The sequence below is a fragment of the Haliaeetus albicilla genome, chromosome 5, assembly GCF_947461875.1.
Source record: "Haliaeetus albicilla chromosome 5, bHalAlb1.1, whole genome shotgun sequence".
In the NCBI taxonomy this organism is placed as follows: Eukaryota; Metazoa; Chordata; class Aves; order Accipitriformes; family Accipitridae; genus Haliaeetus; species Haliaeetus albicilla.
In genome coordinates, this window is record NC_091487.1 from 44,265,414 (window position 1) to 44,286,791 (window position 21,378).

At 45.1% G+C, this 21,378-nt stretch overlaps 1 protein-coding gene across 3 annotated transcripts in view; it reads right to left on the minus strand.

Annotated features, from left to right (window-relative positions):
- LRP4 (LDL receptor related protein 4) overlaps window positions 1-20,383 on the minus strand; it is an 84,383-nt gene extending 64,000 nt beyond the window's left edge. For all 3 annotated transcript variants that reach the window (XM_069784543.1, XM_069784542.1, XM_069784544.1), the window contains exon 1: window positions 20,154-20,383. In XM_069784543.1, the coding sequence (XP_069640644.1) occupies window positions 20,154-20,238 (85 nt within the window). In that variant the 5' untranslated portion in view covers window positions 20,239-20,383. The remainder of the gene's footprint in view (window positions 1-20,153) is intronic.
- Between the last annotated feature and the right edge of the window lie 995 nt (window positions 20,384-21,378).

Here is a 21,378-nt window from a genome sequence, read left to right on the forward strand (position 1 = left end):
TCTTTTGAGTCAGGTCTGTATTTGGCATATTAGTAATTTCTTCCAACAAAGAACTCTTATTCTACCCTTATCTCCAAATGAGAGGCAAGGATGTCCCTTATTTAAAAGCATTGGCTATATCCATGCTAGGAATTTTACTGTGAGCTTTACCATATCACAGCAGTCTTGCCTTCCTTCATCCTGCATATTCTCCCACACACTGACACAGACTATGCCTTTACTTACTAAATTCTGCTGATTGTTTGGAGACTGGATTCGATTTGGAAATTTTGCTGGGATTTAACTGACTGGAAGTGGAAGATGAGCCAGGCCTTGGCCAGAGAGTTCAGGAAGTGCCGTCTCCTTATGTACAGCCCCTAGTTACACTCAGCGTAAAGTATCTGTGGAACTATGACCTTAGAGCAAGAGTACTCCCTGCTCTGGGAGAATACTGACACAGGTAAGCATCTCCTGCCCAAATTTAATTTCTGACATGATACATTTGGAACAAGGATTATGCTTCTGGCATCATTCCTACTACAAGAGCATCAGGTCTAAGAAGACATTTGAATCTTTAATACACAGTAAATAATGCATGCAACATAGCTTAGCCAATGTAAGAATTTAGCCCCAAACTGCGGGCATGCCAAGCTTGCTGCCAGCCCTGGGGGATGGAAAGCAGTGTTTAAAGGAGGTGGCCTGGTTACTTTTTCCCCATAATGCTACAGAGAAGTGGATCATATGATCTCTTCTTGACACAATCAAGCAGTTTCATGCTGTTTAGGTATCTCCACTGCAGGTTTAGAAATGGGTGACAGAACCAGCACATAGATACAAGCTTACCTGACTATCCCAGGACTACAGTAATGGGCTCAAGGAACTCCCAAGGCCAAAACCTATCAGACAGTCAAGTTGCAATAGTTTGCTTTAAAGAGACATCACTTCTCTGATTTCTTCCACATCTGGAGCTGGGACCCAGATCAAATAAACTAGAAATTGAGAGATAATTCACAGGTAGTAGAGGGAACATGAAGTCAAGTATAAAAACAGTTAAGCAGAAATAAGCTAGACATACTTAGCACAAGAAAAGTCTGTGCTTTCAGCCTACACCAGTGCTTTGGAAGAAACCACCCAGAAGGGGCTTGTCAGCTAATGTCTCCTGCTAAAAGAAAAATTAAAAAAGGAGACTGGCTGAGCCCAAACCATTATGTGTTGTCTGCCTAAATCTCCCTCCTCCCTCAGATCCAATGCTGATGCCCCCCAAACCCCCTCTAGCTTTAGCGTGGATGCTGAATGCTGACAAAGGCTCCCTTTAGAAGCCTGGACAGCAGAAGCCAGAGAAAAATCCCTCCACCCATCTCTATTTTTGTCTCCCTCGCATACACAAACTTTCTTTGCCCCTCCCACCTCTCAAACCCATCTCACCCTCCTCTCCTCAAAAGCGATTAAGGAAAAGCTGTAAAATATTTGCCCAAAGCTGGAGCCTGTTGCTGGGCCCAGCTGTATTGTTGGTAGGAATACACACAGCAAACTTGCACTGTGAGGAGCCCTGCGGGACTCCGGGCACTTCGGGGAGGCTTTGTGAGTCCAGCTCTGCATGCACTAGCCAGACTATTGTGAAAGAGAAACAGAAAAACTGTTACAAACCCCAATGCTTCCCCACTCCCGTCTCTCCCCCCGCCTCCCCAAGTGCCCGCCTTCCACCAGCCGCCACCTTCCCCAAGACAAATCGAGAGGGGAGGGGGCTGCTGCTGAAGAGAATGAAAAGGTTTCCTCAGTTAGATTTAAGGCAACAAGTCAGAGCTGCAAGGAGTCCTTTATCCGCCAGGGAAGCCTCCCACTGATCCAGAGCTGGGCCGAGCAGGGATCCTGGGGGCCAGCTTTCTGAAGGCTGCCATTGATTTGTCACTGGTGATAAGTGAGGCTGGGGCCGTTCCCACCATCGCCTGCAGAGGGGACGACTCTCCCACAAGGCCCGGCGGGGGGAGAGGGGCGGCAAACGAGGAAACACAGAACCCAGTGGTCGAAAAATCCCGAATGGCTCTTTTTCTCTAACAAGCAGCAACAAAAAGGAGAGACTGTGCTGAGACCAAGGCAAGGGAGGAGAGGCAACGGTGCACGGGGCAGCATGGCCGCTCACCAGCGAGCAAGCCTGCCCTAGGTGAGAAAGAGCAGCGGGCAGTTCTTCGGCCCTCGCCTCCAAAGGGCCTCCTAGTGCCAACTCGATCGAACAATATTCCTTCAAAAACTCCCCAGCCGCTCCTTTGCCAATAGCGGGAGGCTTTTAAACCTGCTCTATTTACATAGAGACACTCTTCTCTCAAGCACATGCTGCTGGAAACTTGTTCTTCTGCTTTTTGGGAAGGGAGATCTTTTCTCACAGTACTAAATAAATGAGAGAGGCTAATGAAGCACCATGTCTAAAAGGTGAATTCCCAAAGCAACAGGAGATCTTAAAGGAGCACCAGAGCTCCCCCAGGGAACATACAAATAGAGCAGCAGCTGCCTGGGCAAGACCAGATGCAGATGGGTGAACTGAAAGCAAGACAAAAGGGTGGGAAAAAAAAAGGCAGGAAAAAAAAAGAAATTAAAAAAAATCAGTAAAAGAAGTAAAGATCCTTGGCCTTTCTGATGTAACTAATTAGGAAAGACCATCAGAACTGGTTCAACTTGCATTACAGAATGTCTCTCTTGTGCTCCAAGACACTGAGGAGGTTTGGGAGCACACAGGACACCTTTCCTTCCTTTCCTCGCCCTCAGCAAAACCCCTCAGCTAGCTTCTATCCTGGCCAGGCTTAAGGCTGAGGCACACAGGCCTTGTAACACAGCCTGAAGACCAAGAGATTCGAGTCTCCAGATGGAAAAGAGCATCATGCCTGCAGCCTCCTTTCAGTTCAATCTGACCAGACCCAGCAATCTGGAGGATCTTATCTGGCAAGATATTACCTCAGGACAGCTGTGCACAGCTCCTAAAGCACCAGTTTATAATCCAGCATGCTAAAATAAATGGAAGTTGCCAGGCTGTAAACTGTGACATTCTGCAATATTTTACCTTGTATTCAGCCATTGAGAGGCACACGGCAGATCACTGGGAGCAGTAATTATTTCAGATATCCTAGTTAAAATTTCTTGCTATACAAGAGAGCACAGCCTCCATGGACCCTTGAGATGGGGATGAGCAAAATAACAGAACCTTAACAGATAAAATCCCGTCCAAAAATTTCAAAAGTTGAAACAAAAAACCCAAAAAAACCCAACCAAACCCCACCCCAAACCTCTCATTCGTATTTGGGAACCAGCCAGCAGCCAGTTAGCTCAGAACACAAGTTTAAAATGCTTCTCGCCAGAAGTATCATTCTGCAGCCAAGCAGCCACATCCTAAACCAGCCAAAGCTTTTGAGCAGTCCTAAAGTGCAACCCAATTAAAGCCCACTGAAGACTTCTGCCTCCTAACGAGAGGGGACTAAATATCTCCTGAGCTTGGTGAACTAACCACTTGGACCACTGCCACTACTTGGGAACCTGGAAATAGGCTTATGTCTAGCAAGACTCCAACTTGCACACCTGATTAATCTCAATAGCTACATGAGAAGCAGAACTAACAAAGCCAGTTTCAGATGGATTCATCACTAATAGTCAATTTTGGTGCGTCTGTTGCCAAATGGAGGGAGGGAGGGGATTCTTTCATGTCTAACAAAATGCAAACTCATGAGGAATCTTCACCCACAGCCAAGTCACTTCTGTTGTGCCTTCCCTTTATTGTGCTGCCTATTTTCATGAAACTTTTAATCTCTGGGACCAGTTTTTTGGGGTGAGAAGATATGCACACATATTGAAATAACCATTGCTTCCATACAAAAGCAGGCTAAAGATGCCTGCGGATTTTTCTCATGAGAAGAGCCTGTATTAACAATATTATTAAGAACTACTTCTGATACTACTTCCTGGACCAAGTTCCAGGGATCTGAAGTGCATATCTAAATAAAAGACAGATTCCTCACAAAGCCCACAATTCATTTCAGCAGACATGTCATTCAGCCCTGGAAGAAGAATTTCTGACACTTCTTAAAAGCCTTTTAAACTCTTCTGCCTACAGAGGAAAAGTTCACCCTACCTTTAGGCATACTGCCTTTTGCTAGAACCATGATCTCAGGGCCAAAAACCATGAAAAGACAGTGTGGTGTCTTCTGTTCAGTCTTAGAGATGCATTTACTGCAATGACTCAAGAGCCATTTTCCCCTCTGTTATTCCACTGTACTTTGGGGAGTAGGGTACAACAGACAAATCAAGTTGAATCAAGCTTTTGAGGCAATTTGTGAGCATTGCAAGAAGTGATGTTATTCAGCCAAGTATAGAGTACTTCCTCCAATCAAAGAATGACCCAAGCCCACCAGTGCTATAAATGCTACCTAAAATGACTGGATAGCAGTTAAGATGCGGCAGAACACAGGGCTACTTGTCTAGTTACTTCTATTCGTAGCAGAATTTTATCTCCAGTAATTACAGTCTACCTTGAGAAGTTCCTGGGAGTTTTTTTCAGTTGGACACAGACTTTTTTCCTCTCTTTCCACTCCTAAGTTGAAGAGTTATACAGTAATCCATTTGAATGGTTGTACAGTAAAATGACTTTTTTTCAGTCAGAAAAAAAACAATGTACTTCTGCGGTGAGGAAAAAGGCCTTAGTGTGCAGTTTATATCTTGACTAAATTTGCTAAATATTTCTGGTACCTTACACTGCTATTCCCAAACACTGTAAGAACATAACATTTATTCCTACAGATCACTCTCTAAGTAAGAACATCTGGTACATTTGGACCTTCAGCCAACAAGCCTTGATGAGTCAAGATCAGATCTACTGAAGTCACAGCACACCACTAAGCTACACACCATTATGGCCATGATAGCACACATCTCAACCTCAGAGGCTGAGCTCAGTTAGCTTTCCCATTTCCTGGTCCTTTATTCCAAGGTTGAATGTGGTCCATTAATTCCAGATTCTGAGAAGTGTGCTTAGAGGTTCATTCCCCTCCCTCCATTTTTTATTGTGCACTATCAAACAATGTGGAATTATGAACAGCAACAGCATTCTGGAAATCGTTCCCATGTCCCTCCTTATAACTGCACAAACATTTGGCAAACTGAAATACATACAAGATGATTTAGGTATCGAGTCCTCAGAAGAGCATGACTGTTTTCCATGGGGAAGATATAATCTTCTGCCCTTCATGCTATAACCTAGTTTCTTGATTTCTTTGCCAGATATCCTCCCAAAACAAACCCTCTTCTGTGCACGATAAGCAAAGGACAGGAAGCAGCCTTGATTTGACTACATTTAAGTGATAACACAGCTCTTGGGTCCTCCAGAAACACACTGATACTTGCTCAAAATGGGAAAGAAACTTCAAGACTGTAGTTTCATATCCATCAGTAGTGCCAGCTTAAAGAGCTCCCAGCCCTCCTTCCCCTACTCCCAGTCCCATGACCCCCATAAGCTGGCACAGCTTTGTGCAGCCTGGTAAAAAACAGATCAGGGAAAGTGGTCCAGTGGGCGATGAGCAGTGAAAAGATGCAAATCTGAAGGATCTTCCAACTCCTCCTCACCCAGCCCAGTTTGATTCCTCCCTTTGCTTCACTGCTTGCAGAACCATGGCCTCCCAGCCAAACTGACATACAGTGGGGTCATTTCCTGTTTAAGGCTTTACAGACATATTTACCACAGTGACTGAAGAGTTATTTTCTTCTTACAGTCTGTTTACCAAGTGTTTGCACATTTAGAAGTAGGATACGCATGCTACTGTGCTGAAAATTCTTATGAAAAGGAATAAACACACTGAATTAGATCATTCTACACTTGACTACAGTAAATGTTTAAAAATGTAACATTCTAATCTGGGAAAAAGCCACTGACTTCAGTATGCAGAAGAAAACAGCTCTTAAGCAACCAGTCACCATGGTTCAGTTCTTTACCCTTGCAAGAAAAAATTCTGTAGACTCCAAAATCAAGTTGTCAACTAACCTTAGAGGAACAACAACAACAAAAAAAACCAACCAAACAACAACAAAAAAGACCTAGCCATTAGCACACCTGGCCTAACAACCAGAGGGAACCTTTATGTCACAGCTTGCAAAGAGGACACTCCCAAGTTCTGTACAGATGATCTCCAAAGGTTATGGGGAAAACCACTTAAGCTATTGGGTAAATATGGCCACTGAAGCCAATTAGATATTTACAGAATTCTACCCAGCAATTTAGCTTGCTGCTACAAAGCAGCAAAAAGGAACATTCAATAATTATTATTTAAAGTTGGCCACAGCTAAACTATTCCAAGTCAGGAATCCAGGGTTTAACACTTGGATTCCTAACCAAGTCCAAGTTATGCTTCTGTTCTCAATTTTCTTGACCTTTGTGGTTACATGGTTAAATATCCATTTGCAATCCATCCTAAGAGCTGCTACAGTCAGGATAGGGGAAAGGGTGGAAGAGTCACAGAGGCAGAAGAGATCTTTGTGAGCTGGCTTCAGATATGATACCCCTCATTAGACTAATGCTAACCATTTATTGAACGCACTGGCAGCTAACAGGAACATGCACTATCTAGGACCAAAACAGCAACTAGATCCTCTTAGAAGGGTATTACATCTGAGAAGAATTTTCACTCTCCCAGTATCAGACTCCAGACACAAATGCATCAAATTGTCAAATCAAAAATCAAATGCAGCATGTCAGAGGAGGGAAAAAAAAAGATTAGAGAATGGCATCTTCAACAGAAAGATATTCTGAGGATGGAGAGGACAGGACAAGGAGTATCAATATACAGACTAAAAGGCAAAGCATTTAAGTGGAGCCTCTATTTACTATGTTAATCAGTATTTCATTGTGGTTTTTTTCTCATTATTCAATACATCTGTCAATTTATTACACACAGAAATTATGAACTCTTCACAGTTGGGACTGTCCTTATTGTATGCACACACTGCATGTAACACTGTGAAGCTCTGATTTCCATCAGAGTGAATCTTTATATGATCCAATTGACAACTCATGTGTGACATTCAGCCCATGTAGATCTTTCCCTTCAGCCTGCCACATACTCATTCAGGGAGAACAGGAATGGCCGTTTAGGCAGCTTGTTTCAAAACAGCTAGCACTGTCTTCCTAGGCACTTAGCATCAGCACTGCCATTTCTGCATCAACAGAAGGAGGGTGGGATCGTGCCTCCTTTTGTGTGCATGCCCAGGCCAGGCTTGTCAAACCATGACACACCACCGCATCAGTGGAGAGGGGTGAGGAAAGCAAGCAAAACTTGGATCCAGATTCTGCAAATAAGGGTCAAAAACCAACTCTTTGCTAGACATCAGTCATTTAAAAGGCAAGATTAAGGAAAAAGAGTCAAGGCACTAGCAAGGGGATAAAGCTTTTCATATTTAGATTGACAAATTTCTCTGGCAACAACTCAGAACATAAGTCTGCGTTAGCCCAAGTAAAACAAGATAGTAGGTCTTTGCTTCAAGTCTTAATGAATAGAAGTTTCGACCACAAAAGGCATCACCAATTAACATACTGCACCAGTTACAACATCTATAGGTTGATCTTTCACCACACTTTGACACTAACACAGCAGTAAGACTGTCATACAAGTACAATACAATAAAGAGACCTATGCTTACATGAGCCATAGAAACTGAACATTGGGCTTGAATTTTCACCTTCCCTTGTTTCCAGGCAAAGTCCTTCCAAATTACTGTTAAGGCAAAGAAATGCAGCAGCAAGCCAGTGCCAAAAAAAGGTTGGTCTTGCTCCCTCCATCCTTCCATGAGGTCTATATTGATCAGCTCACTGAAGAGCAATTCTCTTCGGCTTGCCAATACCACACAACCTGTGGTGTCACTGGTTTCACCATTTTGCAGAAAGTTCTGTGACAGATCAACAAGCTGAACTGATTCATCCAGCAGACAGACACACAGACCTAATCAAAGGGACAAGGAGGCGACACCGCTCTTGTGGGGCAACCCATAGTTACACTAGATTAGGTGTAGCATGAAACCACACCCCATGGGTCAAGGAAGCCCTGCAGCTAGAGGCCAAGTCACGTACATTGCGGGCAGAGAACAATCCTCAGCAGTGACAACGTCCTAATACCCCCACCAAAACAACAACAAAAATACCAATCTCTCTCAGAGAGATATCAAGTTTACTGAAAGCAAAAGACAGCAGGAACAAAAATTCCTCTGATTCTGATATTCCAAAACATGGGCTTTATATTACCCTAAAACTGTATTTTGAAGACAATGTTTCCCCTAAAGCGAGATTATACTGAACTCTACTCCAAATCAGTAAGTCATTTGCAGTTACTTCCCTAATGTCACCTGAAACAAGCCACTGACTGCGGTCCAGGCAAGCCACATCTCCACTGTCCAGCCCATTGTTTAATCGTTCTAAGCAGTATGTTTAATTTCCAAAGTTTAAACAAGAGGAGAGGACTAAACTGGGAGAGGTGAAGGAATAGAGGACAGGAAAAATGCAATTCATAATCCGTAAGTCATTTCTTCTAGTGTCCTTGCAAGAGACATGGATCCGCAGGAAAGCAAGTGGGTGATAATTAGGGACAGTTGGAACATTGTTTATTTCCTACTAGCAAAGGCAGCAGTTCAGGCCTCCAAGGATAAATCAAATTTCTTAACCAGATGGAAGACATTTCATTTCCAAACATCAACCGTACAACAATGGACTACAGAAAGGAAGGAGCCAATTCGCAACAGCAATAAGAAAACAAAATTACTAGAGATTTTAGAGACGGGTTCTCATAAAAATCTGCACTTACAAAGAGCCTCATGTTGCATCAGAACTCGCACCACATCCCACCACAGTCAATTCAAAGACACTTTTATTGGCAAAACAAGCTCTGCAAGTGTTACCCACATGTAAGAGACAGCACACTTGAGTTTCTCCCAGAAGTGGATTCAACAAATGAAATGCCTGCCTCCACAGAGGTTTCAAAAGAGAAGGCTACATGGCATGGAGTCCAATGATAGAAATGCAAATATTCCAAGGAATAATGGTTTATTTCTAGTGAGGTAAGTGTTCTCTTGCTCTTTCTAATCTTCTTTTATACTTTACTCCCAGAATTAGAAGGTTTCCTTGTCAGTCTCTCCTTTTACTTCTCTTTCCCAGACATTTACTGTTTGATTTATGGTGTTCTCCCCGTATCCAACTCAAAGTTGCACATGCCAGTTCAGTATATGGTAAGAGTCTGACTTGATTTTGCACATTTCATTTGATACTATCTGCCAGCACAATAACTTTGTGCAATAACTTGTGGCAGTCTAGCTGGCTAGTAGGTTTGGACTTTTTTCTGTTACAGAAACTTGTGTTCTGGTTTAGATTCAGACTAGTTTCTCAAACAGATGGATTTTGGATTAAGTTATTTGCTTCGTTAGCCTCAAAAGGAGTGCCAAATCCCAGAAACAATGTTTTCATAGGAATGGACAGCGTTTTCATTTGGTTTCAGTCTATGGTTCTCTAGTACTTTTAGGTGGAGACAGCTTTTGCTGCTTTGGCTGAGACAGCACCGAAATCAAGTCTTTTTATGCAAAGCTCAGCAACAGAAATCCTTCCAGTTCTACTCTGTAGCTATCACTACACCGATTTCATAGATTTAGTTCTATCATGTGTTTGCACATCTGAAAATAAAAAAGTTAACTTCCCTTTGGTTACAATGTAAGAACATACAGAGGTCTGGAGTTCATTCTTGTGGCAGTCAAATGTTTAATTTGCCGTCAAATAGTATAGCAGGGAAATCTCAGCATTGTATTCAGTACTCATGGTTTGAGTAGTTGAAACATGTCTTACTTGCTAGGGCCACTACGTAGCCAGCACAGCCACATTGGCAGGGAGCCTTAGGCATGCAAGGGCTCCTGAGGCTGGTTAGTGTGGGGCTGTAGAGGGACCTTGCTGCATACCTACCTCAGCCCAGTCCCATCCTGCAACAGAATAATTCTCCCCTTATGGAGTTACTGTCATTTCCCTCCTGTGAGCCACTCCCCTTCTGCTTGTCTCTAAAGGTCATAGAGCCATATAGCACATACCTTAAAGGCTTTGGTATGCAGCCCGCAAGGTCAGAAAAGCTGGCTCCCTAGGCATATCTGGTCTTCTGTGGCATAATGGTGATGGCCCTCTTTTCTCACAAGACTTTAATAGGCAGTTTTAGCATTGCCACCACATTTATTTTAAGATCTTGATATACAGGATGCAGAGCATGTTGTTATGACATCGTTCAAGAAAAAGCCCAAAACAAACCCAGATATCACTCCATGCCTTTCCCAGATTAACCTGCAGGACCAATGCACTGCAGTACATTAGCTAGCAAACGTAGGTGTTTTGGCAGCTGTCCCAGTCACTTAATCGGAAGCCTGAGCTCAGAGGCTGTTTCGCCTGAGCGGGTAAGTCAAGATGCACATACCAAAGATGTCATCTCTGCCTCACTCCCTTCCTTGCTCGAAGGCTTCTGAGTACTGTTTATTTTTATCCTATAATTGATGGATTGTACATAGATTTAACTTGCCCTGTATCTCCCATTAGTTCTATACTGTAACTGTGTTAGATTTGGCCTTGGGTACCCGATTAAGCTAAACAAGGGGTTTTGCCAAGCGTTTAAAGCAGGCAAGTGCCTGCCACCCCCTCTTCCCTGCCAGTCTGTTCTAAAGCATCTGCAGCACAAAAATTGCTCATGGGTCATTCCTCAGAAAGTTATCATATGAGTTTCTCTTCTTCCTCCAGCATACTTATTACTGTCATCAAGAGTTTGCTTCTCCAGCACAACCAACTAACAAAAAGTTACTACACAGTATCAAGAGGAATTATCCTTTTTTTTTTTTTTTTAAAGACATTCCTTTCCAGCTTAAACGTTTGCTCCCACAATTCTGAAGACTTGTGGGTGAAGAACTAACCATAGCAAGCAAGAAAGGAAGTATGAAAAAAACCCCAACATTTTCTAGGGACAATTGACCAAAAAACTTAACCTAAGGAATTCGCTTATTTTGTTCTAGTCTGGAATTTGCACTAAGAGCAACAGAAGATTACAGCTCCTCATCTTCCAGTTCACAGGAGGCAGGTCACAAAGAAGAGAAACAACAGGCTTCTCCTGTGAGTGGATGAGCCACTTCAAGCCAAGGAAGTTTGTAGTGGAAGGTTGCAGAAGGCAGGGATCAACAAGGTTGTTCTTCCCTGCTTGAGTACTGGTAGCATAGAAATTACTCAACATAACTGCCAAAGATGCAAAGATGACAAATATGCCCTTCTTGAGGAGTTGAGGCACAGGCAGGGGATCCACCTGCTCCACAGATAAAAGAACCCTGGGCCTGGAAAAAGAAAAAAAAAACACAAAACAACAAACACCCTAAAGGCCTTCTGTTATTTAAGGTAATGCTGACTGCAGGTCTGAATTCTTCCTTACACTCAAAAATGCAGTGAACAAAGGCCTACAGACAGTGTTGATTCATGACCAGTGACAGCTCGAACTGGAACAACGCATGAGGTTACCACCCTTGTGGTGGAGACATCTTAGCTCAGGAATCAGCTGTTCATGAGTCAACACCCTGTTGCAACAGGCGTTCACTGGTACAGGAAAGAACTCAGACCCAGGGGCAGCCTTTCCTACGGCCTAGCAAAGATAGGAAAGGGCCGTAACCTCACCAACCAGCCCAATTCAGTCCTTCCCCGTTTCCAAGTCAATGCCCAAGAAAAATCCCTTTACCACTTTGACTCTGCTCAAATCAGCCTGCTCTTTCCTTGTATTAAATTTAGGTCTGTTTGCAGGGCAATGATTAGTGCCCTTGTCAGGAGACCTTACCTAGTCTTCCACCTATTCCCACATCATGCTTTCTAAGATTTAGACACTGAATACTTCTATTTGAGATCCATGACAAAAATGCAGATGGTCCACTAGCATCCCTATTTGCCAATGACTATCCTCTCCTGCTTCTTGGCTATTAAAACCTCCAGAATGGCAGCCTCCAATCTATCTCCCTTTCCCATGCTGCAAACTCTTCAGTTTTCTCTCACAGCCAGACCCATTATGTGTCTCCTCGTGCTAATAGGTACTAAATTGATCAAGGCTCTTTTAAAAAGGCAGCACAAATTAGGGGCATGTCCTCCAGCCGTAAGAAACTCAACTCAGGCTTTTCGAGAGTAACAGGCTTCAAAAAACTTTTCAAGAGTAACAGGCTTCTCACGGTCAAAAGAACACAATCTCTGAGGCCTCAAAAACCTCATTTCCTAAATTTGTCAAGCCTGAAGAAGTTGCAAACTCTGAATTACAAAGAAGGGACAGCAGTAAAGCTGGCTTCCTCTTAACAAATGCCATTTTACTTCAGAGAATTATGCCACCTCCTGGTTCAACCTCAGGAGCTTGGAACAGAAGCAGGAAATGACAATCCTGAGACTTCATATTTTTTTCCCTGTCCTCAGAGCTGCAAAGAAAGGATTTGACTACTCAGCAGTTATGGAAATTCAGAACTAAAACTGGGTGGGAGCACAAATTAAAAAATGAAGGTGTGTCTTTATTTTATTCTAATCCTAGATTCCATGAGACACGGTTCTGCTACAGTGAATGGCTGCACCTTAGGCAAGAACCTCTCCCAGACACTACCAGCTGTCACCAAGTCAAATGAACTGACAGAGCTGGAGATTCAGGCTAGTGGAGCAGAGTGTGTATTTCCCTCTAACCTTCTTGCATAGTCACATGATGGTTCTTATGAGCCTCTCAGAGAAGGAGGCCGAGAACATCACATGTTTATGTTTTAACAGTTCTCACTAGTGACTCACTCCTTCACATAGCAATTCTTAATGGAGAAGAGGAAGAGAAGTAGCCTCCTTTTCCAGGAAAGGTGTTATTTTCTGCCACCAGTCTTGTTGCTTCTGTACCCAGACTCCTTTCCAAACCCAGAGTAATCTCCTATTCTCACTTTACGCCTTTTTCCAAGCAATCACCTCCAACCTCCTAGCTTCTCTCTTCAACTCTGCCCTCCCATTTCATACACTTTCCAGGCAGGACTGTCCTCCAAAATACCTTCCCAGACATCCCACTCAAAACTCCTTCTGGCTGTATGTGCTCCCAAGCCTGACAGGTCCCACATTCTACCGCTGCAGATAGCTCCATCACCACCTCTATCTCATGGGCTCACCATCTCAGCACTATACCAATATCAGTCTCCCTTTCTACCACTGTCCCCATTGCTAAGCTTCTGATATTTCATAAAATCACCCCACTAGGTCAGGGGCTGTACTGTTGAGGGTCCCTAACAAGTTGTCACATCCTCCTTTAAATCATTACTACAATAAGTCTTTCCCTGCCTCAGCAGTTAAATTCTGCTCAATGCTCATCTTCACTTTCAAAATTTCCATCTTTTATACTACCTAATTAACAACCCTTTCTGCCATCAGATCCCATATAATTACTCCACTTGGATCTCCTTACACGGCTCTTCTGTTCCTTTGCCAGCTCAAGTCCTTGGCTCTCATTTTCAAAATGCCTATCTTTACTTCTGTTAATATCTGTACTCCTATATCCCCCTCCCTTCTTCTCATGGTTTACACTACTCTTGCATCTGCTTCCTCATCCTTATTTCTACAGTTACCAGCTTTCAGTAGTCTTTGATGCCAACTCCTACCCAAAAACCCCTCTCTATCCTTGTTCTAAGAAGTGATTGGAATGAAAAACTTTCAGAAGCTTTTCCCATTAAACCAAAGCTAAAGGAAATTTAATTAGAAAGCTATGCTATTTTAATATTGGACCTTATCTATCCCTCTAGAATTATCATATCCCTGATCCTTATCAGATGTCAGATGTCCAATTTAGACTATAAACCCTTTGGGGCAAATGTAGCCTCCTCCTCCATGTTACACAGAGCCACAGCACTTAGAACGATCCTTAAGGTAAGAAAAACACCTCAGAAATTCAAAGAACTTGATTTTGCCAAGAGCAGCACCACTCCATACACTGAGACTTGAGAATGACCAGAGAAGTTAGAAGTACTCACTCTTTGAAACTTCAAAAGGCAAGAATAGGGTTCCCTCCCAACAGAAATAATGTCTGACTGTGTTTGAGAAGAGAGGAGCTGGGTACAGACTGCACTGAAAAAGTTTTTCCATGGTATCTCTAGCTCCTTCCTGCCTCAAGTCTCCAAAGCCATCACTTATCCCCTTCAAAACAGCAGGAGAGTCACTTCTTTTTTCCTTCCCTCTCCAGAAGGAGCACAGCAGAAATAAACCTCGAATGATAAATTATGCACCACCTTTGTGTGGCTGCCTCTTGGCCAGACGGGAAATTTTTCTCCCAAAGCCTTTTGTTTCCAGCTTTGATCCCAGTGTTGGATCCGCTCTGTTCAGCACTCCCTCCACATGGAGGTGAAGGGAGAGCTGACACAGGCCAAGTTCAGGCTTACTGCAAGTCACAGTCAGATCTTCCATTAGCCTTCTCCCCTCCCCCTTCCCAACTGGAACTCTCCTTGAGTTTGAAAAGATCCTATTAAACATTTTCCAGAGGGCCTTACAGAGGATACATTATTTTGATGGATGCTGGGACTAAAGGAGGAGGATTTCTAAGTACAGTGAAATAATGGAGTTTGTTCTAATGGGTTTAAGAGATGCCCGGGGGCACCAAGTAAGTTCCTTCTCTGCAAATCAAAAACACAGAAGACCAGAAAATGGAGCCGAACAACTAAACGCCAGGAAGCGGGGAAATCGGGCTCTATTTAACTGCTGCTCTTGGTTACAGCCAACTTCAGGCTGCTTGGAAAAACAGCACACACACACATCACTGGCACAAACTTAACAGGAGAAAACAAAGAGACAACAGGGGTCAAACTGGGGGTGGCAAGTAGGAGAAGGATGCAAGGCTGGGTCCCCACCCCCTACCAGAGAGTCGGATCAATTATCCTTGAATACTAACAAGATTTCTGATTAAAGAACTGCTGCTATGCAATAGAAACAGAAAGCTCCAGCAGCTGGGAGGGGCTGTCAGGCAGTAACAAAGAGATACAGAAGACTATGCCCTGCTAGGGCATATGAAGGAAGTCACCATGCTGGCAGCCAGGAGAGAGGTCTCCTCTGTCTGGAGTCATGATAAAGTCTCACTGCTGGTAAATTTAACTCCAGGAGTAAAACTTCACCTCGACATTACAGAATATGGGGTCTGTTTTCAGGCAAACACATTCTTTACTGGAAGCTTTGCTGGACAACATTTCTTTAAATAACTTCATCACTATAATACAGGGAGGTAAATTTTACTCTCATCCTAAACCATTCAGGGGAAAAATCTGGTGCTTCTTAGTTCTGGGTATTGCAACATCGGAAAGTTGCTATTAACATGTAACAGCTTGATAAGCAAGAGCCTGCACTGTCTTCGGTCATACATTTTTTTACAAAACTGCAATTTGCAATACAAACATTGAATATGCATATACAGTACTGTCTGTTGATCTTAATGGTTACTTGCTGACTGGTGGCTAAATACAGAAAAACCTAATGACCTAAGAAGCTCATGAAAAACAAAAGCTTCTAGTACTACTTTTCACAGCCCAAAGTTCTGCTAACATTAAGCATCCTCCTATAGGCATGTATCTCATACCATCGGAATCAGGCTCACGAGTGTTCAATCCCCTTTTTTCTTTTTCTTCTATTTTAAGCAATAAACACAATTCCTTGATATGAGGAGTTTCAGTCATCCACAATTTAGCAAGGCATAAGTCCACAAACATCAGCTCTGTTCGATGTTAATAAAGTCTTTAAGAAAACTTATTTTCCTTTCACCTAGGCTCACAGCAGCCAAGAAGGAGTTCTACTCCTCACAGAAGCACCAACTGCAGCTCAAGAGACTCTCAGACTAAATATACAGGCTGGAATACTTCAGCATTTAACAGGCAGTTCTGCATCACAGAGGCAAAAAAATGCCTGGAAAGCTGAAAAACCTGAACATGAACTCACCCACAACAGGATGGCAGCCAAATACACCCAAGGTAACAGTCCTAGAGCGACCAGATATACAGCATGACTAAACCACAAGCCTACAGAATCACAAGCCCCTAGATCCATATAGTTCCCGTCTTTAGTACGAAGAAATGGAAATCTACAGGGAAGACGATACAGAAAGAAGAGATTCAAGAAGCATTACATTGCCCAGTCTTCATGCAGTAGAGACAACAAAATCCTGTAAAAGAGTAACGCCTAACATAACAGCCATGGCAAATAACCACAGGCACTACAGACACAAAAGCAAGAGCCTAACCATCACGCACATTAGATTCATGGACAACAATTACAATTAGAGTTCTCTGCCATGATTTGTGTGAAACACAGACAGCCACTAAATACAGTATGCCAATTAATGGAATGGGTTTGCTGTATGCCAGAGCTCCAGCTCTGGATGTTGTATCAGGTAAAGCCAGACACCTTAAAAGACGGTCAGTTTAAATGTGCATGCATGTGCGTATATATCACTTTATTATGTAAAGCTCTTTGAGATAAGATCACAAATAGTTAAGGTGGAAACAACAGAGGACTAGAGAAATAAAGTGTCCACTTTTCTTACATGTTTCTTTTAACAACACTTTACTTACCAATTCACCCTTTCCAACAGAGAGTCAGTAAAATTTCTGTGGTTTTATGAATCTTTTGATCATCAGCAAGAGAAATAGAAATATTAGTAAAAACAGAAATAGCTACAAGTCACAAGCAGCAGAAGAATTCAACGAAGGTGTAGGACGTGCACTTACTTTTTAAACCTATTTTTAAAACCTTGACTGGTTTTTAAGATAACATCTCTTTATCAGCTTTTGTAAGTGTTATGAAGCATATATTCTATTGTGCTCAATGGTAAGTTGCATTCTAGGGCAAACGGGGTTGGCCTTGGGCAAGACAATTTCTACTTCACTTCCCACATTTACAAAACAAGGATAATATTTGCCTATTTCACAAGAGCGCAGGAAGATTCAAGAAGACTATCAGACTACAGATCATTCTCACAGAATGAATGTTTTAATTGTTTTTTAATGTTAATTTCACCAGTCTGGAGAAGTACAGGTTTTTAGGAGTAAAAATGAAATACAAATCACTTCAATTTCTTCTTCTACTTAACATACAGCAAGTACTGCCTTCTGGTTTGAACTACAAAAAACTGGATAATGTTTATAGCCAACCACTTTTTCTTCTGTAACTTCAATGAACACAGTGTAGAGAAATAGCTCCAAGTTTTCTGAAATCCCATTTTGTGACCCACATGAAGAGAATATCCCTCTTCAGGGTTCACAAAACACTCTGGAAATATCAAGCACTTTACGTAACTAAGCACCTATTAATTTGGTTGCTGCATACACCCACACTCCCAGGATGCAAGAAGGGATTCTCTATGGCAGAAGACAGTGCTAAAGCTCACAACTGAATGCTTTTGGAAAGACAATATAAAAGGAAATTGCTTATCTACACTAAATAAATGAAACAATAACATTAACTTCATACTGGAAGATTGATGCTTTTATGCTTTTCCACTAATGCTACCATGTTTTAGTAGACACAGAATTGTTTAAAAAAAAACCAAAACAACAAAAACAAAACAAAAAAACAACCACCACCACTTATCAGCCTCCTGCAGCACCTTAGTTTTCATTTTAGAAGAGTGGGTATGTTACTTAGTGCTGCCACCACTTTGACAAAAAGAAACAGTCAAGAAAATTCAGGGTGATCATGAGATCTATGAATATCATCCAACCTGATCAACAGTAAACCCAGGCACTCTTAGCACGCCTAGGAAGTAGAACATTATCAGCTCCAAGTTGACAACAGGGAAACAGCCGTTTTGCACTTGGCTGAGAGCTGCAGAACCAATAGCAAAGCCAAGCACACGTAGTGGAGATCATGATTCCCACTGCAAACTCTATTTCTATAGAGGTATCACATTCAAGTTTGTGACTCTAAAATGTAGTCAAGATGCTTGGGGAGTAAAGCTGATATTAGCCATGTGTTTTTCTGGCAGAGCTCCAGGAGCCGGAACTGCAAGCACATCACCCAGACAGGTTCTGTGACATTCTGTTTTTATATTAACACAGACCATCATAACATCAGGCCCTTCTTCATCACCACACACCAGCAGCGCATGCCATTAGCTTTAAATTCTCTATATATACCTGTTTTTACCTGCAATGCATTCTTCCAAGAGCTCAAGATACTTGCAGACTTTTTTTTTTTTGGCAGACTTCTCCAGTTTTATCTGCCACTATCCACCAAAAGAGGGTCAAAGGTCAATCTTGCAGACTTGTTTGCTTTACCTGCTCCTCTACTGAGGCACAGTGGTAAACGACCAAGCTCTTCTAACAATTTACCTGTTTGGCATCGTGAGTTCCATGGCTGTGCATGCTTTGTGACAGTTAAGCTGTACACCATCCCCGCAGGTACTTCTAAGGGACAATGATGAAAAATTTCTAGCTAAGGGGAGGAACACTAACTATCACAAACTTTGGCATCTTCTCTGCCACCTCCTTCCTGACACCTCCTCATGTTTTTCCTTGCTTCAAATAGGAAAAAAATTGCTCAGTAATTGTGTTCTTATTGCAAAGCTTATCTTCCCCTGAAGGAAAGAGGATACTCACTTCTGGAAGCAGTTGGCACATCCAATCACAAACTCACGTTCATTTGATAAGAGAGTACAGGAAAGTGCACTGATGGGAGAACTACTTGAAAGAGAGACAAACTGCCATAAAAAGTGTCCCGGAGACATCAAGGCACAACCACCTACGAGTAAACCTGCACTTTACAATCAGACATCCCCCACATGGCTGTTAACAGCCCAGACACATTAACTAGGAGCACCTGGGTAACAGCCAAAATAAAACACATCCAGATCTGCACCTACACTAAGATCTATGCTTTAGATCCTTCTCAGTCCTAGACTGCAGCTAAGTATCTGTGTGGCACTTGAGAACTTAAGAGTACTTCTGGTTTCTAAAAAGCAGATTTTCTGATACACAGAACTGCAGCCTTTCCAAGCTGGTTTAGCACCTTCTTCAAAGACTACCTGCAATTATGTTTCTTGTTAGAAGAGAAATAATATTATGTGAAACCCAAACTCCACGTGATTGTGCCCCAGAGGCAATACTTGCAGAATGATGGAGGTCAGCAGCACTACTGCAAATGCTTCCCGTAATTTCAGAGTAGCATAGGAGAAAACGGATGGGTGAAATTATACAGCAGCTGCCCAAGGAGTGAAGGGAGAGAAACGAGGTAGGTATCTCCTCTCCACACCCCTCCCCCAAAAGCCTTCCAACTCCTCATAAACAATTCCGCGAGGCGTTTAGATGTGTCCTCCTCCACCGGGCGCCCTTGTAAAATACCGCACAAGACGAAGAAACAGCAATTGCTTTTCAGTTGATAAAGCAACCACAAAGATAAGTTTTCACCGCCGAGACTTCATGGAACCGCTTCCCTGCTCGCTAAGACCGCAGCGAACCCCTCCCCTCGCCACTATTTTTGGTACCGCTCCTGCCCCGGCCCCACTCTGCCAGGGCGCTGCGGGAGGACTTCCAGTCCCCGCCGAGGAGAGGGGAGGCAGGTAGCCCGGGGCGCCGCCGCGGAGCCGGGCTGTACCTTTAAGGGGCCCGTCGCGGCGGGTGCGCGGCTGCATTCCTGCTCCGGAGCGGCGGCTGTCCCGACACGCCGGGCACGGCAGCCTCCGAGGCAACCTGCGCGCCCGCCCCGGCCCGGCCCGCCGCTCGCACCGCGGGAACAAAGCCCGCGCCCGCCGCCGCCGCCAAACTTCCGCGGGGGGCAGCGGCCGCGTGGGCGGCGGCGACCCTCCGGCTGCCGCCGGGCCGGGCCAGGGCAACGCCGCGCCGCCCCGGGACCCCGCGCCCCGGCCTGCCGGGGGACCCCGCCGGCTCCGGCCCGCCTCACCAGGACACGGGGAAGGCGAGAGCCCCGCGTCCGGCCGCGGGACGGGGCACGGACAAAAGCGCGGCGGCGGGGCACGGCAGGGCAGGGCTCCCCGCCCGGCGAGCGCGGGCAGGTGAGCGGCGCGGCGGGGCAGGGTTCTCCGCCCGGGCAAGGCTCCCCGCCGCCGAGCCCGGGACGGCGGCCGGGCTCCCCCCCGCGCCGCCGCGGGGCAGAGGACGCCGCGGCAGCCGCTTACCTCTGGCGCGGAGCAGCGCTCCCAGCAGCAGCAGCAGGAGCTGCGGGGGCGCGGGCAAGAGGCAGCCCTCGCCGCGCCGCCTCATGGTGGCAGCCCCCCGGCCCCGCGCCCGGGCCGCCCGCAGCGACGTCCCGGGCTCCTCCTGCGCGCAGCACCCCGGCCCGGCCCGGCCCGGCCCGGCCGCCTCTCGCTCCCTCCGCAGCCGCGGCAGCTCCCGGGGCTGGGGGCTCGCTCCCCGCTCCGCCCGGCCCAGGCCCGGCCCCGGAGGAGGAGCCCCGCCGGGGCAGCCCCCGCCCCGCTCCCCCCCAGCGCCGAGGCAGTTCGCAAACTTTCGGCGCGGCAGAGGCGGTCCCCGGGGCCGCGGCTCTGCAGTGAGACACCCCCCCCACACACACACATACACACGCACCCCGTCACCACCCCTTGGGGCTACCGCCCGGCACCGCGGCGAGACCCCCGGGCTCGCCACGAACCCCCCCAGCCCCTCTCCGCCCTTGCCGCGGTTGCGGCTCCCTCACCGCGGGCGGGGAAGCCCTTCCTAAAGCGGCCCCGGTCTTCGGGGCTCTCGCTGTCCCAACTCCCGCAGCGCCTCCAAGGAGCATCGCTCCGGGCTCTCGGCTGCCCGCCGCAGCGGTGCCCGGTATCCTCCGGTGGCTGAGCGGTCCCCCCGTGCGCTGCCACCGCTTCCCGGCTTGTGCCAGCTGTCTGTACCCAAGAAAAGCGACAGAGCCCTTCTCCCTGTCCCACCCCCGTTTGCCAAAGACCCTTCAGAAACGGAAAGCCTCTAAGCACCTCTCTCACGAGCCCTTTGCCCAGCATACATGTTGCTATCGAAGAGAAACGTTTCATTTTTTCCCTCCGTTCGTGACAAGTGTTCGGCTGTTTGGTGTTTTCCTTACAGCCGCGGTGTCCGGAGACAGCTGATTGTGTGTGAGTCTCGGATACTCTAAAAACAGAGCTAGGGTCGTTGCCTGTAGGAGTGGAAATTAACGCCTGAACAACTGTCTTGTGTGCCTTCTGGTCTCTGTGCTGCATTTAAAAGAAAACAGGCTTTCAGTGGACATCATCGTTAAAGCCAGTGGTCCTCTGTGGCATGATTTGGCATTTTAATACATAGGGTTGGCAATGCAAGAAACTGTTGTTAAATAATTAATCTCAGTTGATTTCAAAGTATTAACTTGAGTGGAAAGCTGATTCAGATAGTCCAAACTCTAGACCACAGGGG